The sequence below is a fragment of the Condylura cristata genome, unplaced genomic scaffold, assembly GCF_000260355.1.
Source record: "Condylura cristata isolate star-nosed mole 26May11 unplaced genomic scaffold, ConCri1.0 scaffold00027, whole genome shotgun sequence".
Taxonomy (NCBI): Eukaryota; Metazoa; Chordata; class Mammalia; order Eulipotyphla; family Talpidae; genus Condylura; species Condylura cristata.
This window is the reverse complement of record NW_004567128.1, coordinates 25,782,793-25,802,092: the sequence shown is the minus strand read 5'-3', so window position 1 is coordinate 25,802,092 and position 19,300 is coordinate 25,782,793. Positions and strand designations below refer to the sequence as shown.

Here is a 19,300-nt window from a genome sequence, read left to right as displayed (position 1 = left end):
TATATATATATATATATATAAAACAGTGTGCAAATAAAATGTGAAGCCTTTTAAAATGATCTTTCTCCATTATTAGTAATTACAGAAGCACAGATTACTAGATTCACCAAAACTCTGATAAACAGTAGAAATGGGCATGAAAATATCCTAAAATAATGTTCCAATCACTAAAAATACTCAATACTAACACTATAAATAAATACTACGGTAAAATACTAACAAATTTTAAAGGCAAAAATGCTATACACACTTGGTGTTGCTGCATTAAGACAAACTGATTTTCCAGCTGTTCCAGCATCAGTTTCTGTGCTGGATTTAAATTATTTCTATTTGCACGTAGCTGTTCCAAGTGCTAGAAGAAGAAAGGAAAATACAGTCAAAGATGTATCTAAGAAACAAGCAGTATTCTAAGCAAACTTTCCCTGAAATGACTAGATAAAATTGTTGTCTAGTTAAAGATACTAGTTTTTGACCTACAGCAATCAACACCAAGATGAAGTTAAGAAGACTGAGAAAGAACTACATTTACCTGGAAAAAAAAAAGGCATACTGTAATGTAATCTTTGAGATAAATGGACACGAAATTTTGCTCATTAATACAGTATTTTTCAGTATTCAGATAAAGCTCTTTAAGCTTAAAATACAGTATGACAAGTGTACTTACAAAAACACTGCTTGCAATAGGAAAAGCATGGAAGACAACCTGGCTAGCTCAACTTAGTGATCTGCTTAAATAAAGGTATAGCATCTACATAAAGAAATATAGCATAGCCATGAAAGAATAAGGAAAACTCTTTATACATTGACATGGAAAGATCTGTAAAATACATTGTTAACAGTAGTATTTCACCATTTGTGTAAAAAGGGAGAAAAATAAGGGAAGGGAGATGCATATTTGCTTGTATATGCATGAGTAGCTCTGCAAAGAGAAAATTAGTAATACTGGCTGTCTCCTAGGAGCGGAAGTGAGTGGGTATGAACAGCAGTTGGTAGAAGAATTTACTCTTTACACCCTATGTTCATACTTATGTGGTTTGAACCATATGAATATATTCCCTGTTTAAAAAAAATAGTGAAAATCAAGAATGAATTCTATTACTCTGGTAAATGTGGGTTCATTTTGCTTAGGCATAATGAAACCACTATAATTCAACTTTAGAATATTTAAAAAACTTAAAGCTTACTTTATCTCTACTCTTATTTAATAGAAAAGGCAATCTGTCAAATTATCTTACATACCTGTAATTTCTGTGGTGTCAAACACCATGAATGAGCTTGTTGCTGTACTGGAGGATGTGACACTGCATGGCCACTACTCCAATTATCAACAGTGTTCTGAGGAAAATTGATTAAAGAAAATTAAAGAATATATAGTTAAGTCCATAGTTAATAATAACTAATGGAGACCAAATGACTATGATTGAAATATTTACAAATAAGATGTCATGACATCAACTTCTTTCAGAAATAATTTTACATGCATAATAAATTCAGTAAATCAAATTAAAAAAACATTGATTTTTTTTTTATTAAGCCACCCACAAAGGCCCACCCCTAAACTATGGCCCAATGGCTAACCTAAACACCACACTGTCCACTAGATCCAACATCAAATTTATTTCAATGTCAGTAGAAAGTGATGATGAAAAGTGTGTTGAAATTTTAAAGGCCGGGAGATGAATAAAATGATTTGATGAATGCAAATTTATTCCTACTTTTTATATTTAATATGATGCTAAGAATTGGGATGGAAAAACTCAAACCTTTCACTCTGATGTCCACGGGTTTAAAATAAAGGACAGGAGATGTTCAAACTGCACAAGTTCAGGGCAGTTTTGAGTTTCTTTTTTGACTGGAATTTTCTATTTCTCTAAAATATATACCTTTGTTGGACTAGATGTTCTTTTCCTCTTGGCAGGACTGGACAGGTCATCTACTTGGCTAGAAGGAATCATGTGTAGTGGCAAGGATTGCTGTGAAATTGGTGTTTGACTGAGGCCTAATACAGGTTCAGTATTTGGATGATGAGGTTTACATGCCTAAGAATCACAGAAGGAAGACAAAAATAGGGTTCTATATATTCTTAATTCATTCCTTCAAATTATAAAACTTGACAAGCTACATACTTTTCAAAGCTATGTGGACATCGCTGATTGCAATTATTAAAAATCAAAATCAAATGAATCATTAATGGAGGAATGTGTACCTTCCTTTGAAAAACTCAATTTAAAAATCAAATAAATCACTGTAGCATCATTTTAAGAAATCTTCAATTCATGAAAATGCACAAAGGTTCTAAATTGGCACCCCAACTTTCTTCCCATATCAGAGGGAGTTTACTTTTGATCTAAATTCCCTTCACAATTAAATCAAAAGGCTTTTCACTAATAAAAGCCTTCTGTGCTTAGTAAATATGTTTGACCACTACAGATTTGAAAAGAACCCTTAAAGCTGGGCACCTGCAGAACATAACCCAACTTCTCACCTGCTGTGCTGTGTTCATGGCACCCTGCCTGGAGGTAAGCTCTGCGGGGATTGGTAGGCTCCACGCCTCCTCAATACTAGGAAGTAATTTATTTTTATTCTGTAGACTACCTTGTGGAAGGTTACACAACTGAGCCTAGGAAAAATTATGTAAAAAGCAAATTTAACACAAGCCTAATTGAGTAAGAGCAAGTCCACTAAATCTTCCTAAATGCTATAACTAATTTGTTTTTAAAAGAAAATATTCTTAATTTGGGGTTTCAGAAAGATACTAAGTATAAAGAGGGTAACCAGAATATAAACCTTTGTGAGAATTAAAATAAAGCTGAGCTCTGTTTTCAGAGTTCTCATAGCTGTCTTCTCATGAAACTCCAAGCAAGAGTGAAAGACAGTGTTTGTGTTCTTTTCTCTAAAATGCTATGACAACTTAAAAATGCAGACAGCACATAGAAAGAAATTATGTAAATTAATATGCATCAACAGATTAAATGTGCAAAAGAGCATCTTTTAAAATATTGCATATCTTACTTAAAATGAAAAGTAAAATAATATTACAAGCTATGGTATGTTTACAAAATATGGAAACAAATTATAGACATCAAAACACAACTAGACAAACTTTCTAGCCCCCCTCCTCCTGCCTGAGTGTATTAGAGAAACATGAGCCTTTAAAAAACTGCTATTTAAAATTTTACCTGTAAATACTTAATTCGTGCTGCAAGTGCAGAGGTATTACTACAACTTTTGCTTCTTGTTGCATTTAAGTAGCATTTAATGGCATCCTGAGGCTGGTTGCAGGATTCGTAGAGTGTGCCTAGGTCCATCCAGGCTGCAGCATGGCCATGGTCCAATTGTACAGCACAAATGTAGGCCTGTAAAGCATCCATAGGCTGATTTTGCTGCTGATATAGCACGCTGGAAAGAGAAATGGGGGGGAGGGGGGGGTTGGAGAAGGGGGGAGAAAAAAAAAAAAACACTGAGAAGTACTATTTAACTTCTCAACATGATATAAACCACTAAGAATATTAAATGATTCGATGTCTTTGTGTATCATTTATCACACCATTATTTTTATATAAAGTCTTACCCTATCGAACACCATGTATCTGCACTTGCTTCTGATTTATCGATAGACTGCCTGTAAGATATAAAGGCATCCTGAACTTTCCCAATACTTGAATAGCACCTGAGAGGGGAGGGGAAAAAAAAAATCAAGAAAATTGCATTAATATTGAATATTCATTAATTTGCTGAAAGGATGGACTACAAAATAAAGCAAAAAAAAATACACTTAATAACCTACTTATGTTAACTATAATATACATTACAATTAAACCTTCAGTTAGCCATACTGTAAACTGATAAGTGCTAAGACACACTACATATAGGAACATTATTTGATAAAAGGTCATTCTCACTTCAACATAGTATTAAAAGTTGAGTGTGTGCACTCACAGTGACACACACAGTATTTATAGAGCTTGATCTTGGTTTTCAAAGAATATTTGCTATGAATATACAGTTGGTAACCAAGAAAAACAGCCTGTGTTGATAAGATTTGCTGAGTCAGATTTCAATTCTCCTTTATTAAGCAATGACAAGGGAAAACACTAATTCATAAAAAATAGAAACATAAGATATAGTTAATTTCACCAACAATCAAAAATAATATAAAATAGGTTAAGTACAATATTTCATGAGTAGTAAGGGTAGCAAAATACAAACAAGTAGCAAGAACCTGCCATTTTCTTAATGCAGATGTACCAAGGACAAAAGAACAGCAGCTAAAACAAGAAATATAAAAATTATCTTCTTAGTATTGAGCCCCCCTGCTCCTCCCCCCCCCAAAAAAAACAACCAGTTCCTGTTGACAAAACCGTAATTTTAGCTGTGGAATAAAGACACATAAATGTCATAATGCCATATCAAATGGCTAGCACATGTGGTCTGCAAATTTAGGGTAGCAGAGGCTACTATCTACACCACAGGATTTAGAAAAGGAAGGATAAGAGCAAGGGGTTTGAATATGTTTAGATCAGTGATTACCAGCCAGTACAACAATTTGGCAAAGCAAACAAAATAGAAAAACATGTACATTACACATACATAAATTTTCCATTAAACTAATACCATTGAACTTTTACTTTCAAATTTTTAAATAATGATATATTCTGTTTAAACTGAGAGTAAACAGCAAAAAGATTTTTAATTGTGTATATTTGCCTAAACACTGTTATTTTGATCCTCATTATTATTACCTGAAATCCTACTGATTTATGTAACACAAAGTCTGAGAACTGGCCTTCCTTAGTGGCGCACCCAGTTAAAGTGCAGCACTGTGAAGCAAGCCACAGCAGCTTCAGTGCCAGTTCTATGCCTGGTGAATCCATATGGTGTGGGTGTGGCAGACCTCTCCTTTCTCATCTGCTGCTCCCCTCAGCAGTGTACTTCATCAATCTGCCTGTTCTGCTACCTACTCTATCTCTGGTAAATTCTCTCACTATCTGCACCTCTGGCCTGTACTCCAGTTCTGTATGTGTGAATAAATAAATCTTACCCCCCCACCCCCAAAAATCTAGGAACCACTTATTCAGGCAGAGAAGATGAAAGAAAAGTGTTTCAAAATGTTGCTTAAACAGTGTGATCAAACCTTATGTACGTTAGATAGTACAAATACAAAAATGAGAAAAATTTAAATCCAGTATAAGAATATATTGAAGTTTGTTTTTCTAATGAAGAAAATGGCCCAAGGAAAAGATCTTATAGAAATATTAATCTACTAACAATATACAATATAAACAGAAAGCAAATTATGGACAGTTAATTTTAAAATAGTGGTATACTTACTGGTTTGGAACAGGTCAAACTTTGGGCAAAAATAATGTTAGTAGTAAGAATGAGAAAATGAGAGAAAGAATAAACCAAAAGATTGATAAAGACTTTATGACTGATTTAATTAGATATTATAGGAGTTGATGTGGGGGGGGCTTATAGTTTATTTTTTTAAAGATTTATTTATGCATACAGAACTGGAATACAGGCCAGATATGCAGGGGCAGTGAGAGGATTCACCAGAGATAGAGTGGGGAGCAGAACAGAGACAGAGTGGGGAGCAGAACAGGTCAACTGAAGTACACTGCTGAGGAGAGCAGTAGGCGGGTCCAGAGAGGTGTGACATGTTATGTGGGATCACCTCCAGGGCGGGTGGGGATTGAACTAATGTTGAAGTGGCTTTAGCTTCTTTCATGGTGCTGTGCTTTAACCCACTGCGCCACCAGAGACGGCCCTATAATTTAGTTTTTAAACCTAGTTATGTGAGGAAAAGTGGTAAATGTCACTGGTAACAAACAAAAGGAAATAGCTGGCTTGGAAGAGAACATGAAAAGTGAGGTTTAAAAATAAGCTGACTTTTGACAAGAGATGGGGATATTAAAATAGATGATAACAGGTTAACAAATAGAAGATGTGGTCTTGATGTTTTAATACTCTGAAGCATAGAAATCTAGATTTGGAATTCATCCATATGGAAGAAGGTCTATAAGAGCATAGAAACCCTACAAATGAGAAGTAAAAGTCAATCTAAGGGAACACAAATCTTGTAGATTTAGTAATATAAGTACCAGTGACTGAAACAAAGAAGGCAGTGTTGTCAAGAGAGATATACTGTTTTGTAAAAGGAGAATTCATGACAATGCCAAACAGGATAGACAGGAAAAGGGGAAAATGTTTAACAGAGTAGAAAACAAACTCATGGTTGTTAAATCGAAGTCAAACTTTAAATTTATAGGCCAGTTTATCTAATCTCTGAGACGTATAAACAGTAATTACATTTTTGTGTGTTTCTGTGGCAAGTTACTTTATTGCTGCCATCCCCTTGGTAGAGTATGGGAATAGGAGGAGTATAAGCAGCAATTTCTAAAAACGATGTGTTTATATCCCATTTTAACAAAGTAAAAAACCAATGTGCCCAAATACAGATGCCCTCATATACCACCAACCAGTTTTCCTCTAACAAAACTCAATTTGTTCTCTCACACAACCTTGCATGATTTAAAAAAGCACTGGGTAATGCTAGGATCTGGTCTTTGCTCTGATGTTAATATCTGTATGACTGTGGCCACAGAAGTAACATTTTACTCCTCTGAATTCACTTTCTAAATGTCAGGTTTACAGAGTTATTAAGTAACCTCTTTGGCCCATTCCAGCTCTGACATTCTATAAGTTCTATGATAACACAGTCAACAGCAGGTGATAGTAATACAGCATTCACTATACACTTTCATTGTGATAAACATGTGCCAACTTTTGAACAAGTTCAATCTTCAACACAGACCTGAATGTAGAGGTAAGTAATAAAAAGCCTGAGAAATATTAGGGTCGTCAAATCTCAAAGTTGCTTACTGACACTTGAAGTCTTTATGCAGAACTTTATTAACTTCTAAAAACACATTGTTTACAAAAATCTCTCACAATAAAACAGGTTAGAAGTAACGCATCAGAAGGTAGTGAAATAGGGTTAAGAAGCAAGCATCAACAAAAAGTGTAAAACAGAACTCATTATTACATATAAGAAATGATGTATGTCTAATATAATCTTGAACAGCAAAACAAATCAAATTGCGGTAAATACCCTTTACTAAGTCAGTAAAGTATGTTATGTATTTGGAAAGTGTCAACCAAATATTCAAGTAAAAGTATATCAACGGTTTAAAATGTAAAATCAATTAGCTGGAAGAAAAAATAACTGGAATACTGCTCACTGAGCTGAAAATTAAAATCATTGCTACAACAGCAATTAAAATGTTTCATTAGATACTAATTTTACATATACCTAGAATTTTTGAAAAAGAGATCCACACGTTATATTATTTAATTAAACTACTATTCCTGTTCTTAAGTCAAAAGGAAAATGCTTCCTGGCATACATTCCTTTTCATCTCTATTTAAATGAAGTTTCATATATACATGTTAATACCAGAGGCAGTGAGTTGGAAGCCCTGCTTCTGTACTAGAGCTCCTTTCCAGCCAATATGAAGGTTCCTGCTGCATGACACTATGGTGTTGGCTCCAAATGCAAATGTTGTTTAGTTTGCTAGTTTCCTGTACAAAACTACAAAGATGCTAAGATACAGGTTTTGTCCTAGTTACTGAAAGGAAAGACAAGGCTTAGCCTCTCAAACTTTATTAAAAGCAACCCAAACTGGGCACTCCCTGGTGGAGCAGTGTGTTAAAGCACAGCACTAAGAAGCTAAAGCCACTTCCGCATGAGTTCGATCCCCGCTTGCCCTGGAAGTGATTCACATGGCACGGCAGACCTCCCCTGACCCGCCGGCTGCTCCCGTCAGCAGTGTACTTCATCAATCTGCCTGTTCTGCTCCCCATACTGTCTCTGGTGAATCCTCTCACTGCCCCTGCACCTCTGGCCTGTACCCCTGTTCTTTATGCACAAATAAATAAACCTTAAATAAAAAAAAAGCAACCCAAATGGATGATTTATAAGTCCGAGAAGGAGTAGAAAATTCTTGCTAAAATCATGTAACTTTCTAGTCAATTTTTGTACACACTATTGATATTTTAGATCAAGTAATCTTCTGTTTTGATAGGCTATTTTGTGCATTATGTTTGTCAGCATTGCTGGACTCTACTAACCATTAAATGCCAATAGCATGCCCCATAGTTGTGATAAGTAAGAGATCTCCAGACATTATGAAATATCCCCAATGGGGTAAAAGAACCCCCTATTGAGAATCACTTATCTAATACAATCCTTTTATCAAGTAAGTTAAAATAAAATTGAAGTCTCAAAAGTTTTAACTATACCATTCATGATTCTAAAATCAGTTAACCTAGATAAGACTTGAGTTTTCTAGAATGATAATCTATCCACCATACCATTCAAGTTAAAATCAGTCAGGAACCAAAGCACAATCTTTGATGATGTCCGTAAAATAGGATATATCAGGTATGTACATAACAGGTAAATTTCAGATAATTAGTAAGCATAATTCAGACATTCAAAATAGCGAAAAGAAAATCATTTCCATTATTTTCACTACCTGTCACTTTTCCTTTCCAACAAATGCAAAAATAATGTTTCCACTTTCTCCTGTGAGATTTCAAGTACAACTGTGATTTGAGATAGACTAATAAACTAATAGGTCCACTCTAAGGTATAGATCATTCATCGAAATTATAAATACCAAAGCTGCATTTGGCTAGTAGTAATCACCAGGCAGAATGACAACATGATTCTTTGTTCGCTTAAGTATATATTTAGAGAAAATAGTAGAAATCAGAAAGGCATTTAAATAAACGAACACTTACTATCTGACGTGACTTTTTAAAAGCCAGAAATAATTCAAGGAAAATGAAAATTCAATAAGCAAAATGACAAATGCTCTAGTAGCTCAGAGTATACTATGAGAAAGCTACAGCACTCAAAGATTTATTTTTTTAACTTTCAGAAATTTTTATCCTTAAAAGAGAAAATAACCTAATCGAGTTACAAATATAAATTAACAGTTTAAGTCATAATTCAAATTTCTTAGCTAGAATAAACAAAAACAAAACTTAACTGCTTGGTAAGTCTCACCTTCCAAGAAAATACCAGGACTGGCCAGAATTAGGATCTGCTTCCAAGGATTTTTGGAGATACTGAATAGCATAGCTTTCCTTGGTGGCTTTATCTCCCAGGAGATCCACAGTATGATGCATCCAACCTATAGTAAATGATTAAAAATATTTATATAAATGACAATCATTTATTTTAAAGAATATAAAGTAGAAAACACACAAGGAAAAGTAGTATTCTTCAGTCAGTGTGTTCATTTAGTTTGGAGTACACACTCCCAAACTGACAACTTCCAATACTGGATAGAAGAAAATCAGTTTCTGAAAGGAAGGTACTTAGTAAAGGCTGTAATTTTCTCATACGCAAGAGTAATTAAAATAATTTTAAGCACTCACCTAACACAAGAGATCATAAGCTATAGTTCCTTTTCTTTTACTGTTGATGTTTTACATATTTCAAGTTATAAATCAAATTTTATTCACTGATGCAGGTAAAAATTCAATGCATTCTAAAAAAACTCCAAGATTGTCTAATAACCCAAAGATAATTATATATAATCAAGTTAACTATTATAGTTCAGATTAAAACACCTGTGTACATCACTATCTTATTGCCAGTGGCCACACAGTTTATATAAAATAAAAACTATAAAGCATTTGACAAATTAAACCCAAGTCCATCTGAAAAGTATATTCAAATGGTGCAAATAAGAATGGTACAAAATCGGTTACCAGAAATGTTTACTAATAAAGTTTAGATACTGCATAATCTCATATAAATGTGGGATCTGAAAATGCCATATACATATAGTCAAAGTGGAAGGAAGGTGAGAAATGTGGGAGATGTTGGGCAAAATGTACATACTATGCAGTTAACTAGGATAAAGCTAATGTATAGATGGTGACTATAGTTAGTAATACTGTAATATACTCTGGAAGTTTATTAACAGCAGTAAGTACATTTCAGGTGCTCTCATTATATACAAAAACAAATGTAACTATGTAAGGAGACTGACTTGTTGATTAACTTAAACACAGTGATCATGTATATCTCAAACATATACACAATTTTCACTATGAATAAATAGGTGGCTATATATAGCAATCAAAAGATGTAACTACAAAAAAGTATATTATAAACTTTGAAGATATACAGAAACAGTTTGGTTTAAACTGCCAGGGAATCAATTCAGTTGTGGATCCATTCAAGAGCATAAAATAAGTTCTGTACACTTAATGTGTATAGTCTATTAAAAATATAACAAACAAGGATTCTAATTTTCTGACATTTATTATATTCGCTGTGTTACAAAAGATACTTTTGAGACCACTGAGTTAACATGTTGTGTGAAACTATAAGTCAATCATGTTTTTATTCATCTCATCCTCCCTTATCTCTCTTGCTATTACTAAAAAGAATAGGACCTGGAGCAACAAGTTCTAAAAGGAGCTACTAAAGCAGAGCACTGACAGGCAAGTAGAAAGGATTGATAGGCTGACACAAATTAGACTTGATCATAGGGCAAGTATTTATTTTTCTATCCACACCAGGAAAATTTTACTTACACACTCTGAAATTTGTAAGCCAAAGCCAAAGAAGGCAATTCAGGACATTATTAAAAACCAAGTTATTTCAAACCTTTCTTAAATTGTATGGTTTTGTTTCTTTTTTGTTTTTTTGGGGTTTTTTGCTATTGACACATTTTTCATTATAGCTAAAATGTGTAAAAGCTAAATTATAAATAGTGTGAATAAAAACAATTCATAGTAGAAGGAATAAATTGTCTATTCTTAAGATGTACGACTATTCTTTTTATTTAAAAACATCCCTTTATAATACTGTACTTATAAATGTTAAAGATTCAAATTCAATTACTAAAACACTATATGTAATTGATTAAAAACAAGCTTTTCCATAATTTTCCAAGTATGGAAAACTCAGGTAAAATTCTAACCAGAAATTTAAGATTTATATAAAGGCAATGTGCTTACTTTATAAAATTAATCATAATATGCATTACTGTCATACAGTGGTAAAACCTAACCATCAATGATTTTAAACTGTACTAAAAATAGTCATTATGAAAAGTCGTATTACAGCACTGAGTTAAAATTAGTAAGTAATTGCCTGGACTAAAAAACAAAAAATGAAAAAGTAAAAGGCAAACAAAAGACCCACTTAAATACCAAATATAGATAATAAACTTGACTCTACAAGTAGCAACAAAATTAAAAGTTTGAGAATACTTGATCACTGTCTTCTTGGGTACAGTGACACATTACACCTAAATGGCTAGATTCCTTCATCTTCAAACTTGAAAGAGTCTCATACCTACAGAAATGATAGTATTAGATGTTTCACAATCTTCAGAATGTCAGTTAATACTGTCAAATTATGAAAGCAAGTTCACCCATCACTAAGTGACCATGGGCAAATGACTCATCTTGATTAAGTATTATGCATCTCTGGCACTAAAAAAAGGATTTAATCTCTCTCTTTCAAGAGAATAATTTTAAGAAATTAAAAGAACTAGTTGCACTAACAAATTATAATGAGATTGTTTGTTAGGTATTCAGCAGAAGTGGAAATATGTTGGGTTCATATTAATTCTATCAACTCTGGGCTAGGAAAGGAAAATGGAGTAGAATACATGAGCCACATAACTGTCATCCATGATATGTAAAAAAAAAAGAGAAAAACTTATACTTAATGTATACTATTACATACCTAACTGTTGTAAGACAGTTGCTTTTACTTGTGCAGAAAGATTTTCTGTCTGCAAAAGTTGTTCATAAGCTTCCTTTGCAGAATGATACTTCCTCTAAAGAGCAGAAATAAAGGGATTTAAAGAAAAATATTAATGTCTTTTAAAAAAAACTAGCTCATATATTAAAATTTAAACAACACTGATACTTCAGCAAGCTTTTAAACCAATTTAAAGGAAAAGTACTAATCCCTTATTAAGTGATCCGGGAGCACGACAGTTGTGGTTACTCGGCCATGTTTCAGTGTACTTAATACCGGTAAAACATTCAATATAACAAAGTATCATTAAAATATGACCTTTTAAGATTTGTTAAATCTCGGAGTTATAAAGAAAATAGTCTCAAACTATTTAGTAACATGAATGATTTCAAAATTATTTAATAACATTAACGAAGCTAAATGTAATCTAACCTACGTGCCTAAACTGTCTACCTAAACACACCAAAACTCCCCAGCATTTAATATGAGCACATACCAAAAGTGCTTTATAAAATCTTAAAGTGGAAAAGTAGTTAACATACCCTACAGAAGAAATTTTAATGCTTGATTTTAAAGACATCGTGCCTCCCACAGTTAAATAATCTAACAATGTTTATAATACTTAAGGGTTTATAAGCAAATCTCTAAATGAAAACATACCCACAGTTCTTGTCCTGCAATACTAAAATGACTGAAACCCATTATTGCTACAGTCATAATGCTTAAAACAACTCTTACAAAAGAAAAAACCAACAAAAGAAAACGACAAAACATTACTTTTAAAATATAATCAGCACAACAATGGATTTAAGTGGCTCTTATTCAATCACTAACAGTTTATAACTGCCTGTTGAAATCTTTCTCAGGGAAAAAAAAAAGTAGGTATGAATAGCAAAAATAGATGTGTGAACCTTGAACCTCAGGCAAATCATACTATATTTCAACATTCATTAATAGAAGTGATGCCTGATCTTTCTATCTAGAGTCGTTTTATCAAATGAGCTAAGTAAAGAAATATGGAAACAAATAAGGAACTATATGAATACCATGTTTACAAAGAAAATTTGAAAGAACTTTCCATTGGGGTTAATAGTTATTAGCACAAACTTACTCATGAGCTAAATAGTTCCTTCTAAATATTAATCTGGTATGAAAAGGTCAATTAGACAATCAGTGAAGGATAAGGACCAAGTTATTCAAGTCAATTTATTCAACTGGTAATTTTTGAATACATAACACAAACTGCTGGGAGTAAAGGGTAGCAAAGAATACACAAAAGAAAAAAACAAAACAAAACTGACATTCTATTTTGTACTATGACGCTGTGGTAGTTCCTAGAGGAATAAAGAAAATGTTTTAAATGCAGAGGTACTGGCCAGGCTAGACAAGAAGTGTGGCAAGCAGAAATGACTTCAAAAAGACTTTCCCAAACTATGTTAAAAAACTATAGACTGTATACTAAAACAACAGCTGTAACTACATTATTCAAGTAATATGAGCTTATTCATCTTTAAGGAAGATCACTTTCTAGAATTAATACAATAAATGTTAAAATATCTACCAAACACTAGAAATTTTTTAAAGTTCATATTTAAAATACCGTTCATATTTAAAATACTGACAACTGCATCAAGGCCTAATTATGAAAGAATAAAGCTAAGAGAATTTAGGAAACTATTTCCTGAACAGAGAATTTATTAAACATGACCAAAAAAGAGCAAAATGAAAAGGAAGACTAAATAACCTGACCTGAAACACTAAAAAGAAAAATGGGCAATGGACACAAAAACCTATTTTTCCCTAGAAAACAGAAAATGTAATTTAAATGATACTGCCATCTACCCATCAGGCTGCCAGACTTAAAGTTGAGCAATTCCAATTAATGTTGGCATGAGTAAAGGAAAACATTCACCTCCTACTAGAAGAGAATTTGTTCCTGAAATTAGGTATGCAAATATGCTACTATCTAGCCATCTCACTCTTGGGTATATATAAACCAGCAAAACCTTCCCACAGAAAATACTCTAAAAGGTACTATTCACAGTATCAGCGAATTGGGGGAAACCTAGGTCTATGTCAGTAGGTGAGCGAAGACGTAATATATGATGGATTATGGCAGAATATTAAATAGCAATTATAACCAGTATATATAAATTTTAAAAAAGTTTACCTTTAAAGATATTTAATGAAGTTTTACCTCCAGTAATGCTGGCATAGCATTCTACAGACACGTTTAAATTCTGGATAAAATATATAAGTCAACTTAGAAAGCACTAGAGAGAAACCCAAATTAGGGTAAAACCAGAAAAATTAACACTTAGAAGAAAGGAATGGCATTGGATGAGTAAATCCTTAGTCTAGGATATTCACCTGAAGGTAAACTCCAACTAGTGTCTGGCTGGCTAGGCCTCACATAGAATTAGCAATTCTACCAGTTTAAAGAATTAAAAGGACAGATTTTGAAGCCTTTGACAGAGGTGGAAGTGAAAGGAGAAATCCCAGGAAAAGAGAGAGTCAAAGAGAAAGTACAACGAATGCTGCAATTAAATGCAGCCTAAGTCTTTGGCTAATCAGTAATCTACCCATGAACAGAAAAGGATATCCAGCAGCCTGTACGAATTAAGAGAGATTTCAGTTGCTGCCCTCTACAGGAAGTGACAAAATTTAAGCATATGAGTTGAGCAAAGTTAACTGGCTAATAAAAAATATTAATCTTCAGAAAAATGTAAGTCAACTTTTTACAATGATATCTAGTATAAAATTATCAGACTTAAAAAGAATCAGGAAATTTTTACCATGTTCAACAGGAAATTAAAATGAATGACAAAATGGATCAGAGGTTGAAATTTGCAAGTAAAAAACTATTTGAACAATACTGACAAAAAAGAAAACAATCACAAATGAATGCACAGGAAGTCAGAGAGCACAGAAAGAGAAGTTAAACAAAAGAAAATTCTAGAACTGAAAAATAGTAATTTAGAACTAAACTTTTTTTTTAAATATCACTGCATGAACAAGAGCAGATTGAAGATTAAAAAATAAGAATCAATGAATTTGAAAACAGGTCTACACAGAATATACCAACTAAAGCAAACGTCAGAAGTGAAAAAGAAAATCATCCAAAAGCTATGCGACAATGCAGATAATTAAAGAAACATGTAACTGGAGCTCAAAAACAAGAAAAGGTATGAATGAAAAACATCAAATCCCACATTGAAAAGACTAAAAAAAGCTCCAAATAGTATAAATAGAAATGAAAACCAATCCTTCAGCACATCTTAGTCAAACTCTTAAAAACAAAATGTGAACAGAAAACGTTTGAGAGCAGCCAGAGGAAAACAACAAAATACAAAGTATAAAAAAATTGTAGTCCAATTTATGCAACCATATCAGAGATAATACCACATATAAATGTACTAGAAAATTAACAAACAAACAAACAAGAGACGGCCTGAATAGATTTACAAAAGAACCAAAAAAAAGAATGTTGGGAAGCTACTACTAACTTTACAAGTAAAGAAACAAGCAAGTTGAAATAAAAAGATGGAAAAAGATGCTAAGCAAACAGTGTTAGGAAAACTGAAGTGACTAGAATCAAACATCAAGGCAGAGTATTACCAGAGACAAAAAGGAATTTATTTCTTATAATAAAAGACTAAGCCATCAGGGTAACAAATACCAGTGCTTCAAAATATATGGTGAAGACAAATCAAATTAAAAGTGATAAAATACTATTATTTATATAATTTATCTGAATTTCACCACAAATGTTATTTTTCTGGCCCAAGATCCAATCCAAGGTCCAACATGGTGCTCAGGTGGCATACCTCTTTTCTTTCTTCCAATCTACTGACTTTCACTGCACTGACAAATACAAAAAGTACTAGAGCTAATTACTTTGAGCAATGTCCCTTCTGAACTAGTGAATATCCTGTAGTATATAACTCATATATTTTTTAAGATTTATCTATTTATTTATTCTTATAGAACTGGGGTACAGGGACAGAGATGCGGAGGGTGAGAGGATTCACCAGAGACAGAGCCAGGAGCAGAAAAGGCAGATGGAGGAAGTACACTGCTGAGGGAGCAGCGGGCGGGTCAGGAGAGGTCTGCCACGCCATGTGGATCTCCAGGGCAGGCGGGGATCGAACTCTTGTGGAAGTGGCTTAAGCTTCTTAGTGCTGTGCTTTAACCTGCTGTGCCACCAGGGAGGGCCCATAACTTGTATTTTAACTGGAGTTCCACAGCAAGACAGAGTACAAATCCCCTTCCCTCACTTCTATAATTATTATTTTATATCAGCATGACCAAAGATTATTTTTCTATGATTATCTGTTTCTAAATTTCTGTCAGAAAGGAATCCTACTCTGCTCAAGTTGGCTCTTGTATCATTTTCACATGCCCCACTATCTGGAGACGCTTTCTTACTTTTTGATACCACAAAATGTTCCAGGGTTCATCTTGCTTCCCTGGAATCACCCAATTCTCCCCAAGAATCCTGGGTTCTTTTATTGAACAATGACATTTAAAAACAAAGACCACCGGGCCCTCCCTCGTGGCGCACCGGGTTAAAGCACAGCACTGAGAATCTAAAGCCGCTTCCGCATGAGTTCGATTCCCGCCTGCCCCGGAGGTGACCACATGGTGTGGCAGATCTCTCCTGACCCACCCGCTGCTCCCCTCAGCAGTGTACTTCGTCAATCTGCCTGTTCTGTTCCCCGCTCTGTCTCTGGTGAAGCCTCTCACCGCTCCTGAGCCTCTGGCCTATACCCCAGTTCTGTATGCACAAATAAATAAATCTTTAAAAAAAAAAAAAAAAAACAAAGACCACCCATGTATTTGCTGACTGAGGTGAATCACTGCTTCTAAGTCCTATGTGTATGTTACAGACATTTATATGTATGTGTGTCTATATATAATGTATAAATCTCTATACATATATCTATGTTATACCTTTTATCATACAACTAAGCATAATCTGCCACACAAAACCATAATGTTCTCAAACTAAACAGGATTTTTTAAAATACAGCAGTTAATAGTATGACATCAAGTCGTGATTCTAATACGCCTTTTAAATGGTGTGACACATAGAAAGGATATTTCTTTTTTTTCTTAGCCATTTACATATCTATATAATTTCACAACTCCACAAGTACATGTTTCACTCACCCTTCACCAAAATTCATGTGCCAGTGTCCTATCCCCTTCCTCCCCCAGGATATTTCAATCTTAACAAAAAGCGAAACTAAAAACAACGCTTTATTAACAACCACCTATAAACATTTAGAAAGAAAACCGGGCACGTGACATACAGAATAAGAAAAACCTTCTTAAATATATCCATTTAAGCCAGGAGACAGTATAAAAGCAAATCTGTTCGTAACAAGTGTTCTGTGTAATAACTGTTTCACTACGCAAAAACTTGACATCCTTTTCCCATACAGCTTTCCTTGAGACTTCCAGTCTAAATATCTGCCTTACTACTAACTATATCACTGAAGACAGTTTGAGTTACAGGTTAAAAGAATAAGAGATGGAAAACCTATATCCATTACTCCCAGTTGTCTTCCTCCTTTACATACACACAGAGTATATGTAAAGGGTAAAGCCTACAACTCCATATAAGTTATCTGACTTCACTTGAAATGATATAGGTAATCATCTTTATTAAAGGTAAAATTAAAATACTTACCTGGGTTTCATATAAGTGGGCAATGTGAAACTGAACTGCAAAGATGATGAAAAATAAAAATCAGATGTGATTGGAATACATTAAGAATTTAAAAATATAAAGCATTAAACATAGTCTAAATTGTCTACTTCCTACAAGTTCAAAGTGACAACATTAAGTATAATTATACATTTCAAAGCATGGTATTTCAAAGAATTTTTTTCTTATACCACATTTATATTATAAATACTTAGAAAAAAGTCATAGACTAAGATGACCTTGGTAATGAAAGAGACATGAGTTGCTGCATTTTTCTTTCAGTTCTTCAGAATTATGAGAAAAACAAAATCAAACCACTTAATGAGAACAGTCCCAAGATTCACAAGTGTGTCTTAAAATTAAAGAGAACTGTATTGTAGCTTTTATTTCCAGTTCTTCCCTTATACTACATCACCAGAGCTATGAAGGATTCAACAAAAACAACATAGAATCAAGTATCGAAACTGAATCATTCTTGAACGACAAAGCTTTTTTCTGTATCCTACCTACCTAGATTACACATAGACAGGAATTCTTTCAAAATTCCATGTAAAATAATTATGGAGTTTAAATACAAGATTCAAAACTATGCTCAGTTTCTTGTTGGGGAATGCACCACGAGCTGTTTCTCTCACTGATTCCCATAACTAAGATTAAGAAGAGAGGCTTCTAAAAGATTATGTTTGAGTGAGCCTAGGAAAGGGGTTGGAAAGCTGCCTTTTCCTTCAATTCTGTGAGTGAGTCTGATGCCTGGCCCTTAGACCAGCATTTGGGGAATAGCTAACTAAACCATAAAGAGCAAACAAGCAAAACATATAAAAATTTCAAAATGGACATTTTGGACTAAAAAAAGAAAACACTACTAAGTAGTCACTAAATATCACATACGTGAACTAATCACAAAAGGCCTTTGGCAACAAAAAATGTTAAACGTACACAAAATACTAGTACTAGGTATAAAAAATAGTCTCTTTAGGTGCATCTGTTGAGGGCTTTTATTATTCCCAATACCCTTTTTCCAATATAGCTTTCCTTGAGACTTCTAGTCCAAGTTTCTGCCTTACTATTATATCACTGACAGTTTGGGTTACAGGTCAAAAGAACAAGAGGTGGAAAACCTATATCCATTCCCTCCCAGTTTTCTTACTCCTAAAAAACATGTTAAGAAAGATTAGCAGTTCGGTGGTCTCTCATTACCACCTCAAATTTCCTCCAGGCTTACTCCAAGGCCCTTTATCAAATGCTTCCAAATCCTACAAATTATTAAATCCAGTGTCATCGTTAGCAGTCTGAAAACTTCAGCATATTAAAATTCTTAAACGTCCTCTTTTCAAAGTAGAACATAGTCATATAATTAAATCAAAACTCCAGTTGGCAAGACAATTAGAAGTGGAAAATTTTAACAAATAGTGTCATAGAAAGTTCTGAAATATAATTTTAAAAATTATATTTCAGAATACAATTAATTCAATCTCAAAGAAAATTTTATTTCAAGAAGCATATAATGAAATTTCATATTACTATGATTCTACTTTCTAAAACATGAACTGTAATTAGCCTCTCTTAATTAGCTCTAACAGCAATAATATCTACTTATATTTTTAATTATACAAGTTACAGCATAAAATAAAAATATCTCAGGTAGATATTTTTAAAGATCACTTTACTATCTATAATCTCCTGATCTTTGTATTCCATAAAATAACAAATTTCAAAGAACAGGCAGAGTCTTTGGCATATACAAATATGTGAAGACAAAAATTTCAGAGAAAAGTAAGTTTAACAAG

At 33.4% G+C, this 19,300-nt stretch overlaps 1 protein-coding gene across 3 annotated transcripts in view; it reads right to left on the bottom strand.

Moving 5' to 3' along the window:
• KDM6A (lysine (K)-specific demethylase 6A) overlaps positions 1-19,300 on the bottom strand; it is a 185,056-nt gene that overhangs the window by 54,026 nt on the left and 111,730 nt on the right. The window contains exons 8-16 of one of the 3 annotated variants that reach the window (XM_004689966.2): positions 17,496-17,530; positions 11,783-11,876; positions 9,077-9,203; positions 3,572-3,670; positions 3,180-3,399; positions 2,486-2,620; positions 1,884-2,039; positions 1,240-1,335; positions 251-352 (exon numbers count right to left, since the gene is read on the bottom strand). In XM_004689966.2, coding sequence (XP_004690023.1) covers positions 251-352; positions 1,240-1,335; positions 1,884-2,039; positions 2,486-2,620; positions 3,180-3,399; positions 3,572-3,670; positions 9,077-9,203; positions 11,783-11,876; positions 17,496-17,530 — 1,064 coding nt within the window. The remainder of the gene's footprint in view (positions 1-250; positions 353-1,239; positions 1,336-1,883; positions 2,040-2,485; positions 2,621-3,179; positions 3,400-3,571; positions 3,671-9,076; positions 9,204-11,782; positions 11,877-17,495; positions 17,531-19,300) is intronic. The other 2 variants (XM_004689969.2, XM_004689968.2) reach the window with 2 other exon arrangements.